Raw genomic sequence first — 25,111 nt, 5'->3', positions numbered from 1 at the left:
AGATTCAGTGTACGGCGGCGACCGTATGAAGAGGATGCTCCGCGCAGGATGTCTTCAGGATGGACCCTCTCCACACCTCCAGGTTCAAGATAGAAGATGCTTGGGTCAGGACTTCGCCGCCGGGATGAAGATCGTTCAAGCGGGACTTCAAAAACTGTAAGTGGATCGTCAGGGAATTAGTGTTAGGCTTTTTTAAGGGTTTTTTGGGTGGTTTTTTTTTTAGCTAAATGCCCATACAAATGCCCTTTTCAGGGTAATGGGTAGCTTAGGTTTTTTTAGAATTAGTTTTTTTGGGGGGCGGGGGTTGGTTGGGTGGTGGGTTTTACTGTTTGGGGATTTTTTTTACCGGTAAAAGAGCTGATATCTTTGGGGCAATGCCCCACAAAAGGCCCTTTTAAGGGCCATTGGTAGTTTATTGTAGGCTAGGGTTTTTTTTTTTTTTTTGGATGGGCTTTTTATTTTGATAGGGCTATTAGATTAGGTGTAATTCATTTTTATTTTGGATAATTTTGTTTGTTATTTTCTGTAATTTAGTGTTTGTTATTTTTTGTAACTTAGTATTTTTTTTTTTAAATTTAGGTACTTTTTACAGTAGTGTTAGGATTTTTTGAATGTGTAGTTTAGTTTAATTTAATTGGTAGTTAGTTTAATTTTAGTTTAATTATTATATTAGTTTAATTGGTAGTTTAAACTTAGTTTTTTTTAATTTGACAGGTAAGTTTTAATTTAATTTAAGCTAGGGAAATTATAATTTTAAAGGTACAGTCATGTCAAAAAAAAACTTTCATGTTTCAAATAGGGCATGTAATTTTAAACAACTTTCCAATTTACTTTTATAACCAATTTTGGTATTCTTAGTTGAAAGCTAAACCTAGGAGGTTCATATGCTAATTTCTTAGACCTTGAAGGCCGCCTCTAATCTAAATGCATTTTGATTTTTTCACCACTAGAGAGCATTAGTTCACGTGTTTCATATAGATAACATTGAGCTCATGCATGTGAATTTACCATGGAGACAGCTCTGATTGGCTAAAATGCAAGTCTGTCAAAAGAACAGAAATAATGGGGGCAGTCTGCTGAGGTTTAGATACAAGGTAATTACAGAGGTAAAATGTGTATAATTATAACTGTGTTGGTTATGCAAAACTAGGGAATTGGTAATTAAGGGATTATCTATCTTTTAAAACAACAAAAATTCAGAATGGCTGCGTTAGGCTCCAAAAAAGGAGCGTAGAACATTTTTAACGCAACTGCAACTCTCAATACCAGAGTTGCTTACGGACGCGGCCAGCCTCAAAAACGTGCTCGTGCACGATTCCCCCATAGAAAACAATGGGGCTGTTTGAGCTGAAAAAAACCCTGCAAAAAAGCCGAGTTCAGCTCCTAATGCAGCCCCATTGTTTGCTATGGGGAAACACTTCCTACGTCTGCACCTAACACCCTAACATGTACCCCGAGTCTACACACCCCTAATCTGCCGCCCCCGCTATCGCTGACCCCTGCATATTATTTTTAACCCCTAATCTGCCGCTCCGTAAACCGCCGCTACTTACATTATCCTTATGTACCCCTAATCTGCTGCCCCTAACACCGCCGACCCCTATATTATATTTATTAACCCCTAATCTGCCCCCCCACAATGTCGCCTCCACCTGCCTACACTTATTAACCCCTAATCTGCCGAGCGGACCGCACCGCTACTATAATAAAGTTATTAACCCCTAATCCGCCTCACTAACCCTATAATAAATAGTATTAACCCCTAATCTGCCCTCCCTAACATCGCCGACACCTAACTTCAATTATTAACGCCTAATCTGCCGACCGGAGCTCACCGCTTTTCTAATAAATGTATTAACCCCTAAAGCTAAGTCTAACCCTAACACTAACACCCCCCTAAATTAAATATAATTTTAATCTAACGAAATTAATTAACTCTTATTAAATAAATTATTCCTATTTAAAGCTAAATACTTACCTGTAAAATAAATCCTAATATAGCTACAATATAAATTATAATTACATTGTAGCTATTTTAGGATTAATATTTATTTTACAGGCAACTTTGTAATTATTTTAACCAGGTACAATAGCTATTAAATAGTTAAGAACTATTTAATAGTTACCTAGTTAAAATAATTACAAAATTACCTGTAAAATAAATCCTAACCTAAGTTACAATTAAACCTAACACTATACTATCATTAAATTAATTAAATTAAATACCTACAATTACCTACAATTAAACCTAACACTACACTATCAATAAATTAATTAAATACAATATGTACAAATAACTACAATGAAATAAACTAACTAAAGTACAAAAAATAAAAAAGAACTAAGTTACAAAAAAATAAAAAAATATTTACAAACATAAGAAAAATATTACAACAATTTTAAACTAATTACACCTACTCTAAGCCCCCTAATAAAATAACAAAGACCCCCAAAATAAAAAATGCCCTACCCTATTCTAAATTACTAAAGTTCAAAGCTCTTTTACCTTACCAGCCCAATCAGCCAATCAGAATCAAGTTCAATCCGATTGGCTGATCCAATCAGCCAATCAGATTGAGCTCGCATTCTATTGGCTGATCGGAACAGCCAATAGAATGCGAGCTTAATCTGATTGGCTGATTGGATCAGCCAATCGGATTGATCTTGATTCTGATTGGCTGATTCCATCAGCCAATCAGAATATTCCTACCTTAATTCCGATTGGCTGATAGAATCCTATCAGCCAATCGGAATTCGAGGGACGCCATCTTGGATGACGTCCCTTAAAGGAACCGTCATTCTTCAGTTGGACGTCGCCGGATGAAGATGGGTCCGCGGTGGAGGTCTTCAGGATGGAGCCGGGTCCTCATCGGATGAAGATAGAAGATGCCGCTTGGAAGATGATGGTTGCCGGTCCGGATCTACTCTTCTTCCCGGATAGGATGAAGACTTTGGAGCCTCTTCTGGACCTCTTCAGCCACCGGATGATGGATCGCCAGCCCCCGCTTGGGTTGGATGAAGATTTTGGAGCCAGGACGGATCGGTGATACCTGGTGAGGTGAAGACAAGGTAGGATGATCTTCAGGGGCTTAGTGTTAGGTTTATTTAAGGGGGGTTTGGGTTAGATTAGGGGTATGTGGGTGGTGGGTTGTAATGTTGGGGGGGGGTATTGTATGTTTTTTTTTACAGGCAAAAGAGCTGAACTTCTTGGGGCATGCCCCGCAAAGGGCCCTGTTCAGGGCTGGTAAGGTAAAAGAGCTTTGAACTTTAGTAATTTAGAATAGGGTAGGGCATTTTTTATTTTGGGGGTCTTTGTTATTTTATTAGGGGGCTTAGAGTAGGTGTAATTAGTTTAAAATTGTTGTAATATTTTTCTTATGTTTGTAAATATTTTTTTATTTTTTGTAACGTAACTTAGTTCTTTTTTATTTTTTGTACTTTAGTTAGTTTATTTCATTGTAGTTATTTGTAGATATTGTATTTAATTTATTTATTGATAGTGTAGTGTTAGGTTTAATTGTAGGTAATTGCAGGTATTTTATTTAATTAATTTAATGATAGTATAGTGTTAGGTTTAATTGTAACTTAGGTTAGGATTTATTTTACAGGTAATTTTGTAATTATTTTAACTAGGTAACTATTAAATAGTTCTTAACTATTTAATAGCTATTGTACATGGTTAAAATAATTACAAAGTTGCCTGTAAAATAAATATTAATCCTAAAATAGCTACAATGTAATTATAATTTATATTGTAGCTATATTAGGATTTATTTTACAGGTAAGTATTTAGCTTTAAATAGGAATAATTTATTTAATAAGAGTTAATTAATTTCGTTAGATTAAAATTATATTTAATTTAGGGGGGTGTTAGTGTTAGGGTTAGACTTAGCTTTAGGGGTTAATACATTTATTAGAATAGCGGTGAGCTCCGGTCAGCAGATTAGGGGTTAATGTTTGAAGTTAGGTGTCGGCGATGTTAGGGAGGGCAGATTAGGGTTAATACTATTTATTATAGGGTTAGTGAGGCGGATTAGGGGTTAATAACTTTATTATAGTAGCGGTGCGGTCCGCTCGGCAGATTAGGGGTTAATAAGTGTAGGCAGGTGGAGGCGACGTTGAGGGGGGCAGATTAGGGGTTAATAAATATAATATAGGGGTCGGCGGTGTTAGGGGCAGCAGATTAGGGGTACATAAGGATAATTTAAGTAGCGGCGCTTTGCGGTCGGCAGATTAGGGGTTAATTATTGTAGGTAGTTGGCGGCGACGTGGGGGGCAGATTAGGGGTTAATAAATATAATACAGGGGTCGGCGGTGTTAGGGGCAGCAGATTAGGGGTACATAAGTATAATGTAGGTGGCGGTCGGCAGATTAGGGGTTAAAAAAATTTAATCGAGTGGCGGCGATGTGGGGGGACATCGGTTTAGGGGTACATAGGTAGTTTATGGGTGTTAGTGTACTTTAGAGTACAGTAGTTAAGAGCTTTATGAACCGGCGTTAGCCCAAAAGCTCTTAACTCCTGACTTTTTTCTGCGGCTGGAGTTTTGTCGTTAGAGTTCTAACGCTCACTTCAGCCACGACTCTAAATACCGGAGTTAGAACGATCCCATTGAAAAGATAGGATACGCAATTTACGTAAGGGGATCTGCGGTATGGAAAAGTCGCGGCTGAAAAGTGAGCGTTAGACCCTTTTTTGAATGACTCCAAATACCGGCGGTAGCCTAAAACCAGCGTTAGGAGCCTCTAACGCTGGTTTTCACGGCTACCGCCAAACTCTAAATCTAGGCCATAGTAAGTTAGGGGTTTTTTAGGTTTAGGGGTAAATAGTTTAATTTAGTTTATTTCGTTGTGGGGGGCTTTTGGTTTAGGGGTTAATAGTTTAGTTCAGTATATTTCGTTGTGGGGGAGCTTGCGGTTAAGGGGTTAATAGGTTTAGTATAGTGGCGGCGGTGTAGGGCTTAATAACTTTAGTATAGTTGGGGCGATGTGGGCGGATGGCAGATTAGGGGTTAATAATATTTAAATAGTGTTTGCGATGCGGGAAGGCGGCGGTTTAGGGTTTAATAACTTTAGTATAGTGGTGAGGATGTCAGGGAGCGGCAGAATAGGGGTTAATAAATTTAATATAGTGTTTGTGATGTGGGAGGGCCTTGGTTTAGGAGTTAATAGGTAGTTTATGGGTATTTAGTGTACTTTGTTGCATTTTAGTTATGAGTTTTATGTTACAGCTTTGTAGCGTAAAACTCATAACTACTGACTTTAGATGGCGTTACAGAGCTTGTCATTTTAGGCTGTAACGCTCGCTTTTTAGCCAGAATGCAAAACTCGTAATACCAGCGCTATGGGAATCCCATTAAAAACCGTCATTTTTACGAGTGCGGTACTGACGTTGCGTTACAGACTAAAAGGCTTGCGGTACACCTATACCGATAAGACTTGTAATGGCTGCGTTAGGGAAAATTATGCGTTATGGACCACAACGCTGCTATTTGACACATAACACAAAACTCGTAATCTAGGTGATAGTGTTTAGCAAATTATTGCTTATTCTATAAAGATACTCTAAAGTGATCTGGACAATACTATTGATATCCTTTAGCAGTTACAATTAAGAATTATTTTGTAGTGATACGTCAAGCAGACTATTCGCTTTTAATTAGTATCACAGGTGTCTTTAGTCTTATAATCACTTGTTCAGCCAGTAGGAGAAAGTTACTCTCTCTGCTGTTGTGCGCCACTGTGTGTATCACACTGAACATGGAAAAGAGAAGGAAAACCAGAGTGGTCAGAGGAGGTTAGAAAGAAGGTACTAGCCAAGCATGGTCAACATAGAGGATACAAGACCATATCTAAAGAGCTTCATGTTCCTGTGAGCAATGTTGCCAATATTATTAAGAAGTTTAAGGCACATGGGACTGTAGCCAACATTCATGGACGTGGCCGCAAGTAGAAAATGGACCAAGAATGATGATATACATTGTTCGAATGGTGGACAAAGAACCAAGGACTACTTCAAAACAGATACAAGCTGACATTAAAGGGACAGTCTAGTTAAAATTAAACTTTCATGCTTCAGATAGGGCATGCAATTTTAAACAACTTTCCAATTTACTTTTATCATAAAATTTGCTTTGTTCCCTTGGTGGTATTTTTGAAAAGCTAAACCTAGGTAGGCTCAAACTGATTTCTAAACCGTTGAAAACCGCCTCTTAGCTCAGAGCATTTTGAAAGTTTTTCACAGCTAGACATTACTAGTTCATGTGTGTCATATAGATAACACTGTGCTCACTCCTGTGGAGTTATTTATGAGTCTTCACTGATTGGCTAAACTGCATGTCTGTCAAAACCACTGAGATAAGGGGGCAGTCTGCAGAGGCTTAGATACAAGGTAATCACAGAGGTAAAACGTATATTAATATAACTGGGTTGGTTAAACAAAACTGGGCAATGGGTAATAAAGGAATTAGCTTTTTAAACAATACAAATTCTGGTGTAGACTGTCCCTTTAAAGCTCAAGGTGCAACTGTTTCAAGTTGCACCTTCTGACTCTATCTGAATAAAAATGGGCTCCATGGTAGAAGACGTAGAAAGACCTAAACTTCTAAGAGAGAAACACACAAAAAAAAAACATCTGGAGTTTGCCATAATGCATGTTGACAAGCCACAGTCCTTCAGGGAAAATGCCATTTTGACAGAGAAAACTAGCTTTTTGACAAATCACAACTCCATGTTTATAGAAGGAAAAAATAAGCTTTTAAATAGAAGATCACCATCCCTAACGTAAAACATGGAGGAGGCTCAGTGATATTTTGGGGTTGGTTTGCTGCCTCTGGCATCTGGTGCCTAGAATCTGTGCAGGACACAATGAAATCAGAAGACTATCAAGGTATTTTGGAGCGAAACATACTGCCCACTGTGTGAAAGCTGTCTCAGTCACAGGTCATGGTCCTCCTGCAGGATAATGACCCAAAACCTACCTGAAAAAGCACCTAAGAATGGATGAGGAGAAAACATTGGACCGTTCTGAAGTGGCCTTCTGTGAGTTCAGATCTGGATCCCATCGATCATCTGTGGAAAGAGCTGAAACTCGCATTTGGGAAAAGGCACCCATTAAACCTGAGAGAAGTGGAGCAGTTTGCTCAAGAAGAGTGGACAAGTGTAGATATCTTATTCAGAGCTACAGAAAGCGCCGGATTGCAGTTATTGGGGCCGATTTATCATCTGTCTTGCGGACATGATCCTATTATGACATTACTTTTAACCACATCTGTATTCTTCATATTACATTTATTTAAAGTGCTACTACAATATGCTTAATATATATATAGCCACATTGTGGTCCGGGGCTTTAGGATTGACAATCTTGTCTGTTCTATTCATTAAAATAAAGATACATAGTGAGTTTCTTATATCACTGACATCTGTGCTTATACATGCACGTTCTGAAGTGCCACTAATAGGCTAATGTTCAAGGCTTTATCTGCCTGAGCACAGGTGAGTCATTGAATGAGCCATGGATTTGTTACACAGATAAATCCTTACTATTTGGCCTGTTAGGATACTTTAAAACTAGAGAAGCACAGGTCTAAACATTGACAGTGTGTGTGACGATGTTATTGTTTATCAGAAAGGAGGCAGTGCTGATCTCATTTGGCAGATGCTTTCCGTGAGACTTGTGAGAATATCTCACATACTCCACTTCCCCAAGGCAGAACATACAGTGATCTGAGATGTCATCGCAGAAAATGCAGCATGTCTGCAGAAAGAACAGAACCCATGCAAGAACTGTTAGACTTAGTGCTTTAACTTTGCAGCTCTACTCTTCAAACAGAGCTGTATTCTGGCTGCACTGTTTAAGTGTTCCAGTGCATCAAGAGAAAATTTCTGTTTGAAGTTAACAAATATGCAGTAGCACTATAAAGCAGCAGTGCATTAATTATGAACTGGCTTTTTTCAAACACTCCCCTAGTCTTTCCCAGTCTGCAAAGCTGTTTGTTCTGAATGTAAGACGTTCTTATGAGCATTGCATCTTTTTATTACTACATTTCTATGTTAGACCAAGAGAAAAGGAAACAAATTTATTCAAGAGACATTTTATAATTTAGTTTGTCTGCAGCTAATTTGCAATGCAATTTTCAACTACTGCACAATATTATAAAACGTTAAAAATTGTTTTATTCTTTAGTTAACCAACACATTGCAATTGAACTGGTGCTTTAGTGTAACTGCCTAATTTAAAATTGAATTTTATTTAAAAATGGCTTGCAGAAAAATTTTCACAAAAAAAATCTTATCACAGAAAGTGATGATAAGAAGTTCTTATTATATTTTACAGAGGGAATTGGAGTCCCGGGAAGCTTTGGCCATTGCACAGCAGATGGTAGAAGAGCTTCTTAATAGAGTCCGTAGCCCAGAGCGACCACCGTCACCTGTCCCACAAGCTACAATGGAAGAAACTTTCCAGCAGTTAAATCCAAAGGTATTATTGTTGTTGTTTGAGCTATGGGGTGCCATGTCAGTTCCACTCTATTCACTCACTCTGTGCCATGTCAGTGCTACACTCTCCACTCATTTTGTGCCATGTCAGTGCTACACTTTCCACTCATTTTGTGCCATGTCAGTGCCACTCTCTCCTCTCACTGTGTGCTACATCAGTGTCGCTCTCTCCTCTCACTGTGTGCTTCTCAGTGTCACTCTCTCCTCTCACTGTGTGCTACATCTGTGCTGCTCTCTCCTCTCACTGTGTGCTACATTAGTGCCACTCTCTCCTCTCACTGTGTGTGCTACATCAGTGTCGCTCTCTCCTCTCGCTGTGTGCTACATCAGTGTCCCTCTCTCCTCTCACTGTGTGCTACATCTGTGCTGCTCTCTCCTCATTGTGTGCTACATCAGTGTCACTCTCTCCTCTCACTGTGTGCTACATCAGTGTCACTCTCTCCTCTCACTGTGTGCTCCTCAGTGTCGCTCTCTCCTCTCACTGTGTGCTACATCAGTGTCACTCTCTCCTCTCACTGAGTGCTTCTCAGTGTCGCTCTCTCCTCTCACTGTGTGCTACATCAGTGTCGCTCTCTCCTCTCACTGTGTGCTACATCAGTGTCACTCTCTCCTCTCACTGTGTGCTACATCAGTGTCACTCTCTCCTCTCACTGTGTGCTACATCAGTGTCACTCTCTCCTCTCACTGTGTGCTACATCAGCGTCGCTCTCTCCTCTCACTGTGTGCTACATCAGTGTCACTCTCTCCTCTCACTGTGTGCTACATCAGTGTCACTCTCTCCTCTCACTGTGTGGTACATCAGTGTCACTCTCTCCTCTCACTGTGTGCTACATCAGTGTCACTCTCTCCTCTCACTGTGTGGTACATCAGTGTCACTCTCTCCTCTAACTTTGTGCTACATCAGTGTCACATTTTCCTCTAACTTTGTGCAATGTACAGGTTGCTCTGCTCAACATCTCTTTAACTATCTCATGTTCTAGTCAGTTTTTAAATTATTTTGGTGCCTTCTAGTTCTAAGATGCTCTGTCTCTCACCACATTTGTGTTAGAATTTCTATCTTATCTTTGTCAGTGATGCCAGAACAACATTTCTTTTTTAAGACACGATGAGTCCATGGATCATCTTAATTACTAATGGGATATTCACCTCCTGGTCAGCAGGAGGCGGCAAAGAGCACCACAGCAAAGCTGTTAAATAGCTCCTCCCTTTCCTCCCACCCCAGTAATTCTCTTTGCCTATGTTAGTGATAGGAAGTGGTAAAGTGAGGTGTTAGTATAGATTCTTCAATCAAGAATTTATTATTTTTAAAGTAGTGCAAGATTTTGCTGCTTTGTCCTGGGGTGTAGCCGTAGTTCATATCAGTCTCTTCAGTAGAGCAGTGGTGGCTTTAGAGCAATGGGAACTTGTGGGACATAATTCTCACTGCGCCGGCCATAATTTAATGCTGCCCTAATCATGAATACCTGAGGGATATTTACTCAGGAATGTCTTCTTTTGCTCAGGTCCATGGGAGGGAGAGGACCTCTTATACCTGGTGATCTGCCTGGCTGTTTGGCAGACATATGAGGTAAGTGCCACTTTTATATTCTGGGGCTAAGTCGCTCAGAAGAGAAAAGGGACGCACTTTACTTCTATGCAAACACAAAATAAGGGCTAATAGGATTTGCGCTTTATTGTTGGGGACACGTATACTCTCAGAGTCTGAGGGAAACAAAACAACAGCAAGCAGGCACTGGGGCTGGGAGACACGGTTCTTAATGGCTCAGGTGTTTTTTTACTTTCTCGGGGGCTTATCTAAAGCAAAATGCCGACCGGGAGAGGATATTATGTTAGAAACGCCCACGATGGGCGGAACTTCCGTTTGCGCGCCTTTTCTCTGCGCCTCAGTGTTGCTTCTCATAACGGGACACGGAGAGTCTCGGAACAGTCTCTTGCCTAGAAGTGCATGATTCTTAGCTAAGTACATGTGTTTCTAGGAACTGAGCAGGGAAAGCGTTTATATTTTGTACCGTAATTGTGCTGTGACGTTCCCCTGTTAAGTCCGGATCGTTGCCTAAGAGTGAAAGAGGTTATCAGGTCCAGGAGTCAGGTAGGCACCTCAGCAGGGCTGCTGAGGTGTAGGGGTGTCAATATTTATTCTTTTCTAGTCTTTTAAGAGCGTTTCTTCTCATAGACAGTAAAAAAGTTTCACTTTTAAATTTAAAGGCACAGTAACATTTTTTGCATTTAAATTTTCTTGTAACAAAATTAAAGTCTTTAATTTGTATTGTGTTATTGTGATCAGAATGGACCAAGAGGCCTTGCAGGATGTCTCTTGCTCTTTATGCTTTGATGCCACTGTGGAACCACCAATCCCTTTCTGTTCCTCAGGTATTGAGAGGACTTTAAATTATAGGGATAAGATTTTTTCTGAGCCAACTTTTTCTAAAGCGGATGTTGTCCACAAGTCTAATGACGAGGTTCAATATATGCCGCATCTGTCTCCCCAAGCGTCCCAAATTTTACCGCCCTCACAAGCAGTGCCCTGCGCTTCCTCTCTAGCTCCCGCTGGAGTTACTTTAAGAGACATCGCTTCTCTCATGTCTTCCACAATTTCTGATGCGCTGTCTGCCTTTCCAATGTTGCAGGCCAAGCGTAAGAGGAAAATCAGATCAGTAAGCAAGGTTTCTGACGCAGTTGTTGCGATTTTGGAGACCCCCTCCCAGTAGCCTGAGGAGGAGGATACCGTAGTAGCATCTGAAGACGAAATTTCAGATTCGGAAAGCTTAATCCCCCTTGCTGATACTGACGTTGTATCTTTCAGGTTTAAGCTAAAACACCTCTGCCTGTTACTTAAGGAGGTTTTAGCTACTTTGGACGACAGTGACTCCACGGTAGTGGTTGTTCCTAGGAAGTCCAGTAAGCTGAACAAATATTTCAAGGTTCCTTCCTCGACAGACGTGTTTCCGGTCCCAGACCGCGCTTCTGAGATCATTGCGGGGTCAGCTGGAATAAGGGTATTCCTTTTTCTCCATCTCCTATATTTAAAAAAGATGTTTCCCATAGTCGACTCTATTAAAGAGGCTTGGCAAACAGTTCCAAAGGTGGAAGGAGCCGTTTCCACCTTAGCTAAGAGAACTACTATTCCCATAGAGGATAGTTGTGCCTTCAAGGACCCTATGGACTTATCTGATGCTATCAGGACGGAATCCAGGATAGGATAAAGGCTCTTAAACTAGCCAATTCCTTTATTACTAATGCTTCCCTTCAAGTTATTAAATTGGGAGCAAGGATTTCGGGCTTCTCTATTCTAGCCCGCAGAGCCTTATGGTGAAAGCCTTGGTCTGCGGATGTGTCCTCTAAGTCTAAGTTTCTAGCTATTCCTTACAAGGGGAAGACCTTGTTTGGACCTGGACTGACGGAAATTATTTCTGATATCACGGGAGGTAAAGGTCATCTTCTCCCTCAGGATAAGAGAAACAAACAGAAAGGACGACAGAGTAATTTTCGTTCCTTTTGAAATTTCAAAGGAAATTCTTCCTCTTCCGCTTCCAAGCAGGAACAGTCAAACCTGCATGGAGACCCAATCAGTCTTGGAATAAGGATCATACCACCGATCCGGGACCGGATCTTGTAGGGGGCAGCCTTTCCTTTTTCACTCAGGCTTGGGTTCGAGATGTTCAGGATCCCTGGGCAATAGGAATTGTGTCCCAGGGATACAAATTGGAGTTCAAAAGTTTTCCTCCCAGAGGCAGGTTTCTGCTTTCAAGATTATCTGCAGACCAGACAAAAAGAGAGGCGTTCTTACATTGTGTAGGAGACCTCTCCGATCTGGGAGTGATTGTTCCCGTTCCAATCTGTTCGTGGAACGGGACAGGGTCAAGGTTTTTATTCCAATCTGTTTGTAGTTCCCAAAAGAGAGGGAACCTTCAGACCAATTTTTAGATCTCAACAGTCTAAACAAATTTCTCAGAGTGCCGTCCTTCAAGATGGAAACTATTCGTTCCATCCTTCCTTTGATCTAAGAAGGTCAATTTATAACAAATGTGGATTTAAAGGACGTGTACCTGCATGTTCCCATTCACAAGAATCATCACAAGTTCCTAAGATTTGCCTTTCTGGACAAACACTTCCAGTTCGTGGCTCTTCCTTTCGGTCTTGCCACAGCTCCCAGAATTTTCACAAATGTTCTGGGATCTCTGTTGGCGGTGCTTCGATCACAGGGCATTGGAGTGGCGCCATATCTGGACGACATCCTAGTCCAGGCTCCATCATTTCAAATAGCAAGATCCCACACGGACTTGGTGTTCTCCTTTCTACGATCTCACGGGTGGAAGGTGGTAAATTTAGAAAAGAGTTCCTTAGTCCCGAATACAAGGAAATTAAAGATTATCGATACTTGTCTAGTCCTTCAGTCCACTCCTCGGCCGTCAGTGGCTCAGTGCATGGAGTTAATCAGGCTGATGGTAGCTACAATGGACATCATCCCGTTTGCTCGGTTCCATTTCAGACCTCTGCAGTTAAGCATGCTCAAGCAATGGAACAGAGATTATGCGGACTTGTCTCCTCGAATACTACTGGGTCAGGAGACAAGGGATTCTCTCCAATGGTGGTTGTCTCTGGAGCATCTCTCCCAGGGAACTTGCTTTTGCTTACCATCTTGGGTGATTGTGACAACAGACGCCAGCCTTCTAGGGTGGGGAGCAGTCTGGGGCTCTCTAAAAGCTCAGGGAGTTTGGACTTGGTCAGAGTCTGTTCTTCCTATAAATATTCTGGAACTGAGAGCGATTTTCAATGCTCTTCTGGCCTGGCCCCAGTTAGCCGCGGTCTGGTTTATCCGGTTCCAGTCGGACAACATATCTTCTGTGGCTTACATCAATCATCAGGGAGGAACAAGGAGTTCCTTAGCGATGACCGAAGTAACCAAAATAATCCAGTGGGCGGAAATCCACTCTTGCTGTCTGTCAGCGATCCACATCCCAGGGGTGGACAATTGGAAGGCGGATTTCTTGAGCAGGCAGACCTTTCATCCGGGGGAGTAGGAACTCCATCCAGAAGTGTTCTCCAGCTTGATTCTCAGGTGGGGTCAGCCGGAATTGGATCTCATGGCATCCCGACAGAATGCCAAGCTCCCGAGATACGGGTCGAGGTCCAGGGACCCCCAGGCGGAACTAATAGATGCTCTGGCGGTCCCTTGGACCTTCAGTCTAACATACTGATTTCCTCCGTTTGTTCTTCTTCCTCGGGTGATTGCTCGAATCAAACAGGAGAGGGCTTCGGTGATCCTCATAGCGCCGGCCTGGCCTCGCAGGATTTGGTATGCAGATCTGGTGGAGATGACATCTCTACCACCTTGGAGACTTCCGTTGAGGAAGGACCTTCTGATTCAGGGGCCCTTCCTTCACCCAAATCTAGTTTCTCTGAAGCTGACTGCCTGGAGATCAAACGCTTAATTTTATCCAAGCGGGGTTTTTTTCTGATTCGGTCATAGAAACCATGATTCAGGCTCGTAAGCCTGTAAGTAGAAGAATTTATCATAAGATCTGGCGTAAATATCTCTATTGGTGCGAATCCAAGGGCTACTCATGGAGTAGAGTTAGGATTCCTAGAATGTTATCCTTTCTCCAAGAGGGTTTGGAGAAGGGATTATCGACAAGTTCCCTAAAGGGCCAAATCTCGGCCTTATCTATTTTGTTACACAAATGTCTGGCGGATGTCCCAGATGTACAATCCTTTGGTCAGGCCTTGGTCAGGATCAGACCTGGGTTCAAACCAGTTACTCCTTCATGGAGTCTTAATTTAGTTCTCAAAGTTCTTCAAGGGGCTCCGTTTGAGCCCATGCATTCTTTAGATATTAAGTTGCTATTTATTCCGCCCAGAGAGTATCAGAGCTCTCAGCGTTACAGTTTGAGTCTCCTTATCTGATTTTCCATTCAGATAAGGTAGTTTTACGTACCAAATTAGGATTCTTTCCTAAAGCTGTTTCTGATCGGAACATTAATCAGGAGATTGTTGTTCCTTCCTTGTGTTCTAATCCTTCTTCTCAGAAGGAACGTGTTCTGCACAATTTGGATGTGGTCCGGGCTTTAAAGTTTTACCTGCAGGCGACTAAGGACTTTCGTCAGTCGTCTTCCTTGTTTGTGATTTTTTTCAGGAAGACATAAGGGACAGAAAGCTACGGCAACTTCTCCTTCTTTTTGGCTGGAGAGTATCATACGTTTTGCATATGAGACTGCCGGACAGCAGCCTCCTGAGAGAGTTACGGCTCATTCCACAAGGGCTGTTGCTTCCTCATTGGCATTCAAAAATGAAGCTTCTGTGGAACAGATTTGCAAGGCTGCTTTTGGGAGAAAGGTTCTTCAAGCAGTGGTGCCTTCCGTTTAGGTTCCCTGTCTTGTCCCTCCCGTATCATCTGTGTACTCTAGCTTGGGTATTGAATCCCATTAGTAATTAAGATGATCCCTGGACTCATTGTGTCTTAAAAAAGAAAAGAAAATGTATGCTTACCTGATAAATTTATTTATTTTTTTACACAATGAGTCCACGGCCCGCCCTGTTTTTGTAAGACAGGGTGTTGGTTATTTTAACTTCAGACACCTCTGCACCTTGGTTTTTCCTTTCTTTCCTTAACTTCGGTCTAATGACTGGAGTGGGAGGGAAGGGAGGAGCTATTTAACAGCTTTGCTGTGGTGCTCTTTGCCACCTCCTGCTGACCATATATAGTAATTAAGATGATCCGTGGACTCATTGTGTCAAAAAAGAAATAAATGTATCAGGTAAGCATACATTTTCTTTTTTTTCTTTTGTATGTACCATGTGCTTGAGTCACATCAGAACATTTTATTTTATTGTCCCTTTTATTGTTTCTCGCTTGTCTTTTCTCCTCTTTCCCTCTAAATGTCCCATGTTTCTGCTACAGTTACATTATAAGCATCAGACAGTTGAGAAGCTGCAGCAGTTGTGGAAAGACTACTTAAACACACCTAGTGCTGAAGATCAGATACCTACATCAGGCCCCACAGAGCTATTACTGAATAATATTACACTAGAGACCGAGAAGATGGAATGGGCTGAAACAGAGAAATTGGAAGCCGAGTGTGACTGGACCCTGTCGGTGTTGGATCTCATACAGGTGCAGTAAGGAACCCAAGTGTGTATATAAGTTCCAGTAAGGAACCCAAGTGTGTATATAAGTTCCAGTAAGGAACCCAAGTGTGTATATAAGTTCCATTAAGGAACCCAAGTGTGTATATAAGTTCCAGTAAGGAACCCAAGTGTGTATATAAGTTCCAGTAAGGAACCCAAGTGTGTATATAAGTTCCAGTAAGGAACCCAAGTGTGTATATAAGTTCCAGTAAGGAACCAAAGTGTGTATATAAGTTCCAGTAAGGAACCCAAGTGTGTATATAAGTTCCAGTAAGGAACCCAAGTGTGTATATAAGTTCCAGTAAGGAACCAAAGTGTGTATATAAGTTCCAGTAAGGAACCCAAGTGTGTATATAAGTTCCAGTAAGGAACCCAAGTGTGTATATAAGTTCCAGTAAGGAACCCAAGTGTGTATATAAGTTCCAGTAAGGAACCCAAGTGTGTATATAAGTTCCAGTAAGGAACCAAAGTGTGTATATAAGTTCCAGTAAGGAACCCAAGTGTGTATATAAGTTCCAGTAAGGAACCCAAGTGTGTATATAAGTTCCAGTAAGGAACTTCCGTAGCTGAAGTGATGGGATTAAAATCTGATTTCCTTCAGCCGCAGCTGTATAGTTTTCATATGAGCCTTATGTTAGAGCCATGGGAGGATCATTTCGGGAAGAAATAACTTCTTGTAAATTCCAGCTTATGTTTAAACATCTAAATGTGCAGTAAACACTGATGGTTCTAGGCACTATTTGCTTCCGGAGAAAATTATCTTATAAACATAAAGCACACACTAGCAGAACTGCACATTCATAATAATGATATACCTGCAGACAGTGCTATACTGTAACTATCATATATTCTGTAGCACTGATCACATACATTTAGAGCACACAGCTTCTGACCCCTGCTACAATAATCACTAGTACCTATTTTACATAGATAACAGTGTCTCACAAAAGAGGTGTGCGCTTACTAGTGCTAAAAACGGTGCAAACTTTATTAAACTGTCTTTAGTTTGTTTCTTTTATGTGGCGTTAAAGCTGACTAAAATGGTTACCTGCTAAATTATTTTCATCCCAGATTATTCTCATATGTTCAGCGCCAATGCACAGCAAGCAGTAAGTGTTAAAGGGACAGAAAACCCCAAAATTCTATTTTCTTCATAAATGGAAAGAGTCCACAGCTGCATTCATTACTTTTGGGAAATAAGAACCTGGCCACCAGGAGGAAGCAAATTCACCCCAGCCAAAGGCTTAAATACGCCTCCCACGTCCCTCATTCCCCAGTCATTCTTTGCCTTTCGTCCCAGGAGGTTGTCAGAGAAGTGTCAGAAGTTTGTTGTTGTCTCTTATGGAGGGTAGTACTCTTCGACATGGGACGGGAGTTTTAAGTAATCCTGTCAGTCTCTCAGTGAGGGCTTGGATGAAAGTTAGAGTCCGGAGATGCAGGAAGAGTCTTTCTGCAAAACCATCCCGACTCATGTTAACAGCTCCTCAAGCAATCGGCGTTGTCGAACTTTGCTTTGCTGCCTGCTTTCTTCTCTTAAGTCCATGGCGGAGGCGAGGCTACTATCCGTCACACTTAAAGGGCCGTGTTCCTGTTCCACTGCGTAGATTCCGGTAAGATCGTTTCATTTTACTTCACTTCTTCATGAATGTACTGTAACTCATTTGTTCCTGCGAACTCACATGAAAAATAAGGGTCTCAGTGAGACTCTTTTAGTATCTTGGAATCAAGGGTTAATAACAGCTCCTCAAGCAATCAACGTTGTCGAACTTCGCTTTGCTGCCTGCTTTCTTCTCTCAAGTCCATGGCGGAGGTGAGGCTATTATCCGTCACACTTAAAAGGCCGTGTTCCTGTTCCACGGCGTAGATTCCGGTAAGATCGTTTCATTTTACTTCACTTCTTCATGATGTACTGTAACTCAATTGTTCCTGCGAACGCACATGAAAAAATAAGGGTCCTCAGTGAGGCTCCTTTAGTATCTTGGAATCAAGGGTTAATATCTCCTAAGGGGGGGATTATTGAACAGGGTTTTTTTTTTAATCATGTTTGTTTGTGATTTCAACCTGCTTATGTGTAGTGTTAACTGGGCTCGTCGCTTAGAACATAACGGTCTGTTGAAGTGACGCAACCTTATGGTTGGGTGCGCTTTTGTTGGACTGTACGGTTAACCTTGTGACCGAGCTTGTTTACGTTCTGGTCTCCCATTTCCGCATTCCTGACTGTGTGGCGACGGAACATAGGAGGTGGTGAGTGCCCCAGCCATTGTGGGTGTCAGGTGCTGTTTAAATTTTTTTATATATAGTCCATTTTTTTTGGTATCCTTGATCCAGTTATGGAGGATACTGATGTCAGTTATGTTCTTTAGGCCGTCCTAGAGCACCTTGTTCCTCTGGCTCAGGGATTCAAGAGACTGCTGAGCCATTCGCCTCGGGGGGCCCTGTCCTCCAGGAGACGAGTTCCCTACCGCTTCCTACTGCTACACATGCGCGTAACCCAAGTTATGTGTTTCCCTCCTCGGAGGGTGGATTGTTCCCCCCGGAGGTTGTGGCACATTTTCGCTTTTACATACTTTTGGCGCTTGCGCACCTGCAAAGTCCAGATGTTTATTTGCGATTGTGCTTGTGTCCGATTGCCCCAGGTCTCTCGGGCTCTGGAGGGCATGTACAGTTCCCTGCGTGTGTAACTGTCCCTGAGTGTTATGCCTTTCGTTACAGGCGGGCTCGCCTTAGTGTTTTACTCAGACACGTTTTTGAGCTACTTGGGGACCCTATCCTTCTTGGGTATGCGACTCATCAGTCTCCTCTTTCGAATGGCTCACCTCGTTAGACATGGGGGGATGAAGTAATCTCCTTTAAGTCTTGTTTCAAAATCCTTCCCAGTTTTGTTGGAAGAAAAGGGTTTCCGTTAGGCTGTTCTTCTTGGGCGTTAACCTTCGGGTTGCCCATTATTTTATTTAATCCGGTTAGGATAAATTTTATTTTTGTTTCATACTATGTTTCCTGCGGGAACTTAAAAATATCTGGGATCGATACTTGCTGTTTGCTTCTATGGAAGTTGTTCATGAAACGTTGTCCCATGTTTGTCTGTTTTTTTTCTCTCTGAGGATTTAGCCAGCTTGGCAGTTAGGACCCTGGTTGCAGGCTGGTCCTGATTGGGTTCAGATCTTCTGTCTCGCGGCTTAGTCAGACACTTGGCATCTATTATGCCTTGCTGGTCAGGCGGGGGTGCAGAGTGCTCTTAGCTTTATTTTATATTTATTTTACAAGTTTCAGCTAAGCAATTCTCAAGAGTTATAGTTAGTTGTAGTAGGTGGCGCAAAAACAAGTTGCTATTCCCAATGTGTCTTACTGTAAATATGTGTGATAATGTGTGGGCTCAATATATGTTAATGTTTGATGAGTCCTAATTTTATATTCTCTTTTGGAAAAAAATGGATTGTCGAAACTATTTAAGAAATAAATAATGATCCTTTATTTGATTATGGTAAATTTACCCAATAGTAGTGATGCTAAAAGTACAGTTAAACAAAAATTATTACAATTCCTTCAAAGTTAAAAAATGACACCGGTGTCTCTATATATAAAAATGTACATAATATATAAAAAATTAAATTAAATTAAAATAATAACGTTGAAATCTTATAATTTATACAGTTTTGAGTTTATCACAAGTTGTAATTTCTAACAGAATGTTTGTAGATACAATTTTATAGTGGATAAAACAATAGTTGCTGTATAGTTCATATAGGATACTTTGTTTCAAGTTCAGCTATGCAATTGAGATCTTATCTTAGGCAACTATATATCAAATGTAGAGGTATATTGGTGCGGATTTTTATCACACTATAATATAAGTATACAAATTAGTACCTTGAAGTGTATCTGTTTGATATCACTTTTGTGAGATAATTGCGGTTAAAATAACGCCGCTATGCCAGTGTTTTGATTAAGTTTCAAGATCAAGCTGGGTGGCAGTTCTATATGAGCTGCTGGCGGTTAAATAAATGCCGCTTTGGTTTCCTCTTATTAGGTGGACTTATCTGTTTGCTGCGAGAAAATTCACTTTTATATAAGTGTTTGGGTAGTTGTCGTGGCCGCTCAGTACCTTATCCTTTGTCGGTCAGTGACCGATCGCGCTCTTAAGGGTTTCTTGGTGGGATCTTCGTTGCGGTTAAGTGCTAACCGTTTGCTGATGTTTTTTAAGGTATCTCCGGTTTTTTCTTTTCTGTCGGTCAGTGACCGATCACGATGGTATGGTTGTTGGATAACCTCCTGATGTGGAATTTTTGCGTGCCGTTTCCGGTCTGTTGTTCCCAGGTTTCTTAGATGTCGGTCAGTGACCGATCTGGGTGCTGAAATGTGGTTGTTGGGATAAGTAGAAAGTTTGTAGGATAAGTAGAAAAAGGATTTCTAGTTATCAATGTGATCTTTGCGGTTAAATATATGCCGCTCAGTGGGAACTTGAATATTTCAACTGGGTATAGCTGAGTATTCACTTTGTCTTCTCAAATCCTGTGCAGGTGTGCCTCTGGTATCAACATGTTTCGGCTGGACAGCCTTTTTCAAGATACCAGATGTGGGGATATCAAAGGCTATTTAAAGCCTCTCTAATTTAGCAAATAAATCACTACTTGATGATATAATAAAAATAAAAAAAATCAGGAAACAATTATAAAATGCTGTTTTATTATATATACATAGGTATCCTTGGGTTCTTAATTATAATATAGTTGGGGTGTTTTTATGTAGCGATAAGCATTTTATATGATTACTTTTAAAATAGAGACACAAGACCTCGGGATAAAAATCCAAAAGTGTAAAGAAATACTAGATAAGACAACACTGAACGATACACTAAATTCAAAACAACAAGAAATAGCTAAAAATTAGGCGATTTAAACAAAGATATTCTTGAAGTAAAATGGAGGAAATTCAACAGAGATTTAACGTGACTATAAAGGGAACAAGATAATCAAGACCCTGATAATAAATTCGAGAATCATAAACATCTATTCAGCAGTAGAAAACCAATGAATGATATAGAAGCATCAAACAACACAACATACCCAAACTTCACGAAACGACCAAAGAGAAAGAATCACAAAATAGAAACACTATGCAAAATAGGAATCCAATGAGAGACAATATACTAACAACGATTACAATAGAAATAATAGAAACAATTTCAATAGACAACATGACACCAACAACCACTATAACAATTACAGAGATCACAAATCACATAATTATGATATAGAAATAACCACGAATTAGGAATCAAGGACACTGGAGATATTAATTATAATCACAATAGAAATTATGATTTGAAAAATAGAGAACAAAGACATTTCTCTACACACCACAACTATAAACATTTTAATGACAATCAAACGAGACTATCAAAATCAAACAATGATCAATATAGAATGAGATTTTAGAAATGAAAGAGATTTCCACAAAATTCACATAATCACAGCAATAGGCACTTTGATAAACACAGAGATATGTATAATAGACACAATGATGATAATATGCACACGAATTGGAGATACCAACACACAGAACAAAAAGATTGGGAAACACCAACTAACCACAGAGATAGGAATAATAGACACAACGAAGACAATATGCACACTAACTGGAGATATCAGCACACAGACCAAGAAAAGATTGGGAAACACCGGACAAATCACCAGAGGAAAAACACATTCACCTAGACACAAAGAATCACACAACCACCAGACTGAAAGAAATATTGAAACTAATAACAGATACAGTTCATTAACCCACGAAAATGATGATCACAGAACACCAGCAGTTCAGCAAAAACACACAGTTTCAAGGTTATCTTTTTTAGAAGAGGGGCCCAACCCAAACCACGACCCCCCCCAAAGGCAAAAGAAGATTAGAGGACACAGAGGAAGAGGAGGTAGAACCAAAGAAAGCCACGAAAAAATCCAAATAGAACCAAAAGGCATTTTTAATCTCAGTAAAGTAGCTCTCAACAATGAACAGAAATCTGTATTAAGTAAAGGACTATCATTCGCACCAACCAATAGATCAACAAATTTGAGACTCTAATCCATGTCAACCAGTCTCAAGGAAACTAGCACTTAAAAAATATTTTCTAAAAAAATCCTTTAGAAAAGTACTATTAACTATACTTCCACATACATTCATACTAATCTCAAACAGAAATCTGATTTCAAACCCACACAAGAAAAAGGTAGTGCAATAGAAATATTCGAAAAAAAGTAAAAGAAGATATTGAAAAAATAGACGATAAAAAAGACTTAAAATGGAATCTAACCAAAAAAGAAAATTTTAGTTTTAAAAGATCTAAAAGAAAACAAAGACATAACGATTAAACAAGCTGATAAAGGTGGGGGGAGTGGTTATAATGGACACTGTACACTACCTTAATGAAGCATATAGATTATTGGGAGATGAGGCAACATATAAAAAATTGACTGGGAAACCCCTTAGAATCCATGAAGAAAACTTGGACAAAATGATACTTACAGCAGAAAACAAAGGTATTCTTAATAACCAAGAAAGTAGATTTCTAGAAATTGATCACCAAGGACACCAGTCTTTTATTTCCCTGCCCAAAATCCATAAAAGCATCACCAAACCCCCAGGCAGACCAATCATCTCAGGAATTGATTCCCTAACATCTAACCTATCGCAATACACAGATCATTACCTACAGAAATATGTGAAATCTATACATCACATCTCAAAGACACCAAACATTTTTTAAATCTAATAGAAATTTAAAATGGGAAGATAACTACATCTTAGTCACGTGTGACGTGAGTTCTTTATACACTTGCATAGAACATCAGAAAGGTCTAGAGGCTACTCATTCCTATCTACTAAGAGATACAGAAATGTCAAAAGTACAGCAAGAATTCATATTAGACTGTATGGAGTTTATTCTTAAGAATAACTATTTTTCATTTAATGGGCATTACTATTTGCAAAAAAAGGGCACAGCCATGGGCAACGAGATTCGCACCTACCCAGTTACGGCCAATTTGTTCGTAGGGCATTTTGAAGAACTTTTTTTGTCCGGAAACACTCCGTGGGGTTGCGAATCTCGTGCTCTACAAAAGGTTTATTGATGATATATTCATTATCTGGAAAGGTGATGAGGAACCTACTAGAACAATTCATTTCAGATTTTAACACCAATGATTTCGGATTAATATTCACATATGAATATAACAAAGTAAAAATTAATTTTCTGGATATAGAAATATCTATAATAAATAATGAAATAACCACAACCACCTTTTTTAAAAAAGTCGATGCCAACAGCTATATTGATTTTAAATGCTGCCATCATAATAAATGGAAAAGAAACATACCAAAAGGGCAAATTCTCAAGAATCAGAAGAAACTGCACACACATCGCAGATTATGACTCACAAGCAGAGATCTTGCACAACAGATTTTTAGAGAAAGGATACCACCCCCAAACAACTACTAGAAACCAACAAACTGGTGAGACAAATAGGACAGGGAGGTCACTACTAGAAGACAGCAATATGACTAACAAGGCAGGAAAAGATCCATATGACATTCCATTTATTACATAATTTTCTAGTCACATAAACTAATTGAGAACATTGTAAAGAAACACTGGCACATAGCCAGAAGTGACCCCATAATAGGGAAAAGACTAAAATATCGCCCTGATGTTATATTCAGAAAGGCCACTAATTTAAAGAATATCTTAGCGCCAAGCGAATTTAAATCAAAAACAGGTCCCCAGCAATACAACTTAAACAATGAAAAACTATTAGGATTTTTTCCATGTCATGTATGCAAATCATGCAAATTTAGCACCAAAACCAAAAAGGTAAAATCTAATGTAACCCAGAAAGAACTGAAGATTAATGACACCATAAGATGCACTGACACCAACATAATCTATTTTAATTCAGTGCTCATGTAAACTACAGTACCTAGGTCAAACGGGAAGGAAACTGAAAGAAAGAATAAGAGAACACATCAGATGCATAGAAAAAGAAAAAGATAATACCAGACTTTATGCCCACTTTAAAGAATTCCACAAAGGTAACCCAAATGACATGAAATTTTGGGGCATTAAGAAAATAAAGACAGATGGTAGAGGCGGAAATATGGAAAAAAAGCTACTATACCATGAAGCAGAATTGATTTTCAAAATGAAAACTCTACACCCAAAAGGCCTCAATAGCGAACTAGACCTCAATGCAATTCTATAAGATAAATATCACGAAAACACGCAAACACACCATTAAAACATATCTACTAAACATAATAAAACTACTTAAGAAAATATATATATATATATCATAAAAAAAAAATAAAAAAAAAAAAAAATATATATATATATATAGTTTTACAGTCTAAGGACACACCACTTGAAATTTAAACTAACACATAGGCCATTTTTATAAAGATTAAGATCATAAAAACCAAGCGATCACATTAACATACCAAGTTGATTAAATAAAATAGAATTCTAAAATAAAATATATATATATTTGACAAAATTACCACTTAGTTTTACAGTCTAAGGACAAACAACTTGAAATTTTAAAATTCCTACAATAATTATAAAAATTCATACAAGAAGGCTAATCTCTCATCCGATAATACTAATATCCACAAAAACTAGAAAAGTATTGGTACAACACACTCATTGGATCATACAGCTCTTTACTATATTTTTACAATACCCACTATCTGGTTATTGTAGCCCACAGATAACAAATAGAAACATTCAAACTAGAGTCAAAAGATTCACTTAAATTTATATTCTCTTTTGGCCCATCTAATTTTTATTTCACTAATTTTTATTTCACTAATTTTTATTTCACTAATTTTTATTTCACAATTGGCCCCATTTTATGGTTAAAATATCCATACAACGATAAGTATAGACACGAAAATCACGCAAACACAACCACTTAAAACATATTTACTAAACATATAAAACTACTCAAGAAAATATATATATATATAGTATACTATCATAAATAAATATATAGTTTTACAGTCTAAGGACACACCCACTTGAAATTTAACTAACACATAGCCATTTTTTAAGAATCTAAAAAACCAAGCCATCACACTAACAAACCAAGATAGATTAAATACAATAGAATTCTAAAATAAAATATATATATATTTGACAAAATTACAACTTAGTTTTCCAGTCTAAGGTCAAACAACTTGAAATTTTAAAATTCCTACAATAATTATAAAAATTCATACAAGAAGGCTAATCTCTCATCCGATAATACTAATATCCACAAAACTAGAAAAGTCTTGTACAACATACTCATTGGATCATACAGCTCTTTACTATATTTTTACAATTACCCACTATATGGTTAGTGTAGCCCCACAGATAACAAATAGAAACATTCAAACTAGAGTCAAAAGATTCACTTAAATTTATATTCTCTTTTGGCCCATCTAACTTTTATTTCACTAA

At 39.3% G+C, this 25,111-nt stretch overlaps 1 protein-coding gene across 1 annotated transcript in view; it reads left to right on the top strand.

The window, feature by feature from the left end:
- MYCBPAP (MYCBP associated protein) overlaps positions 1–25,111 on the top strand; it is a 200,365-nt gene that overhangs the window by 81,274 nt on the left and 93,980 nt on the right. The window contains 2 exon segments of the mRNA XM_053722003.1: positions 8,336–8,479; positions 15,395–15,607. Of these exon segments, the coding sequence (XP_053577978.1) occupies positions 8,336–8,479; positions 15,395–15,607 (357 nt within the window).

Source organism: Bombina bombina, chromosome 1, assembly GCF_027579735.1.
Source record: "Bombina bombina isolate aBomBom1 chromosome 1, aBomBom1.pri, whole genome shotgun sequence".
In the NCBI taxonomy this organism is placed as follows: domain Eukaryota; kingdom Metazoa; phylum Chordata; class Amphibia; order Anura; family Bombinatoridae; genus Bombina; species Bombina bombina.
This window is presented reverse-complemented; position numbering and strand designations above follow the sequence as displayed.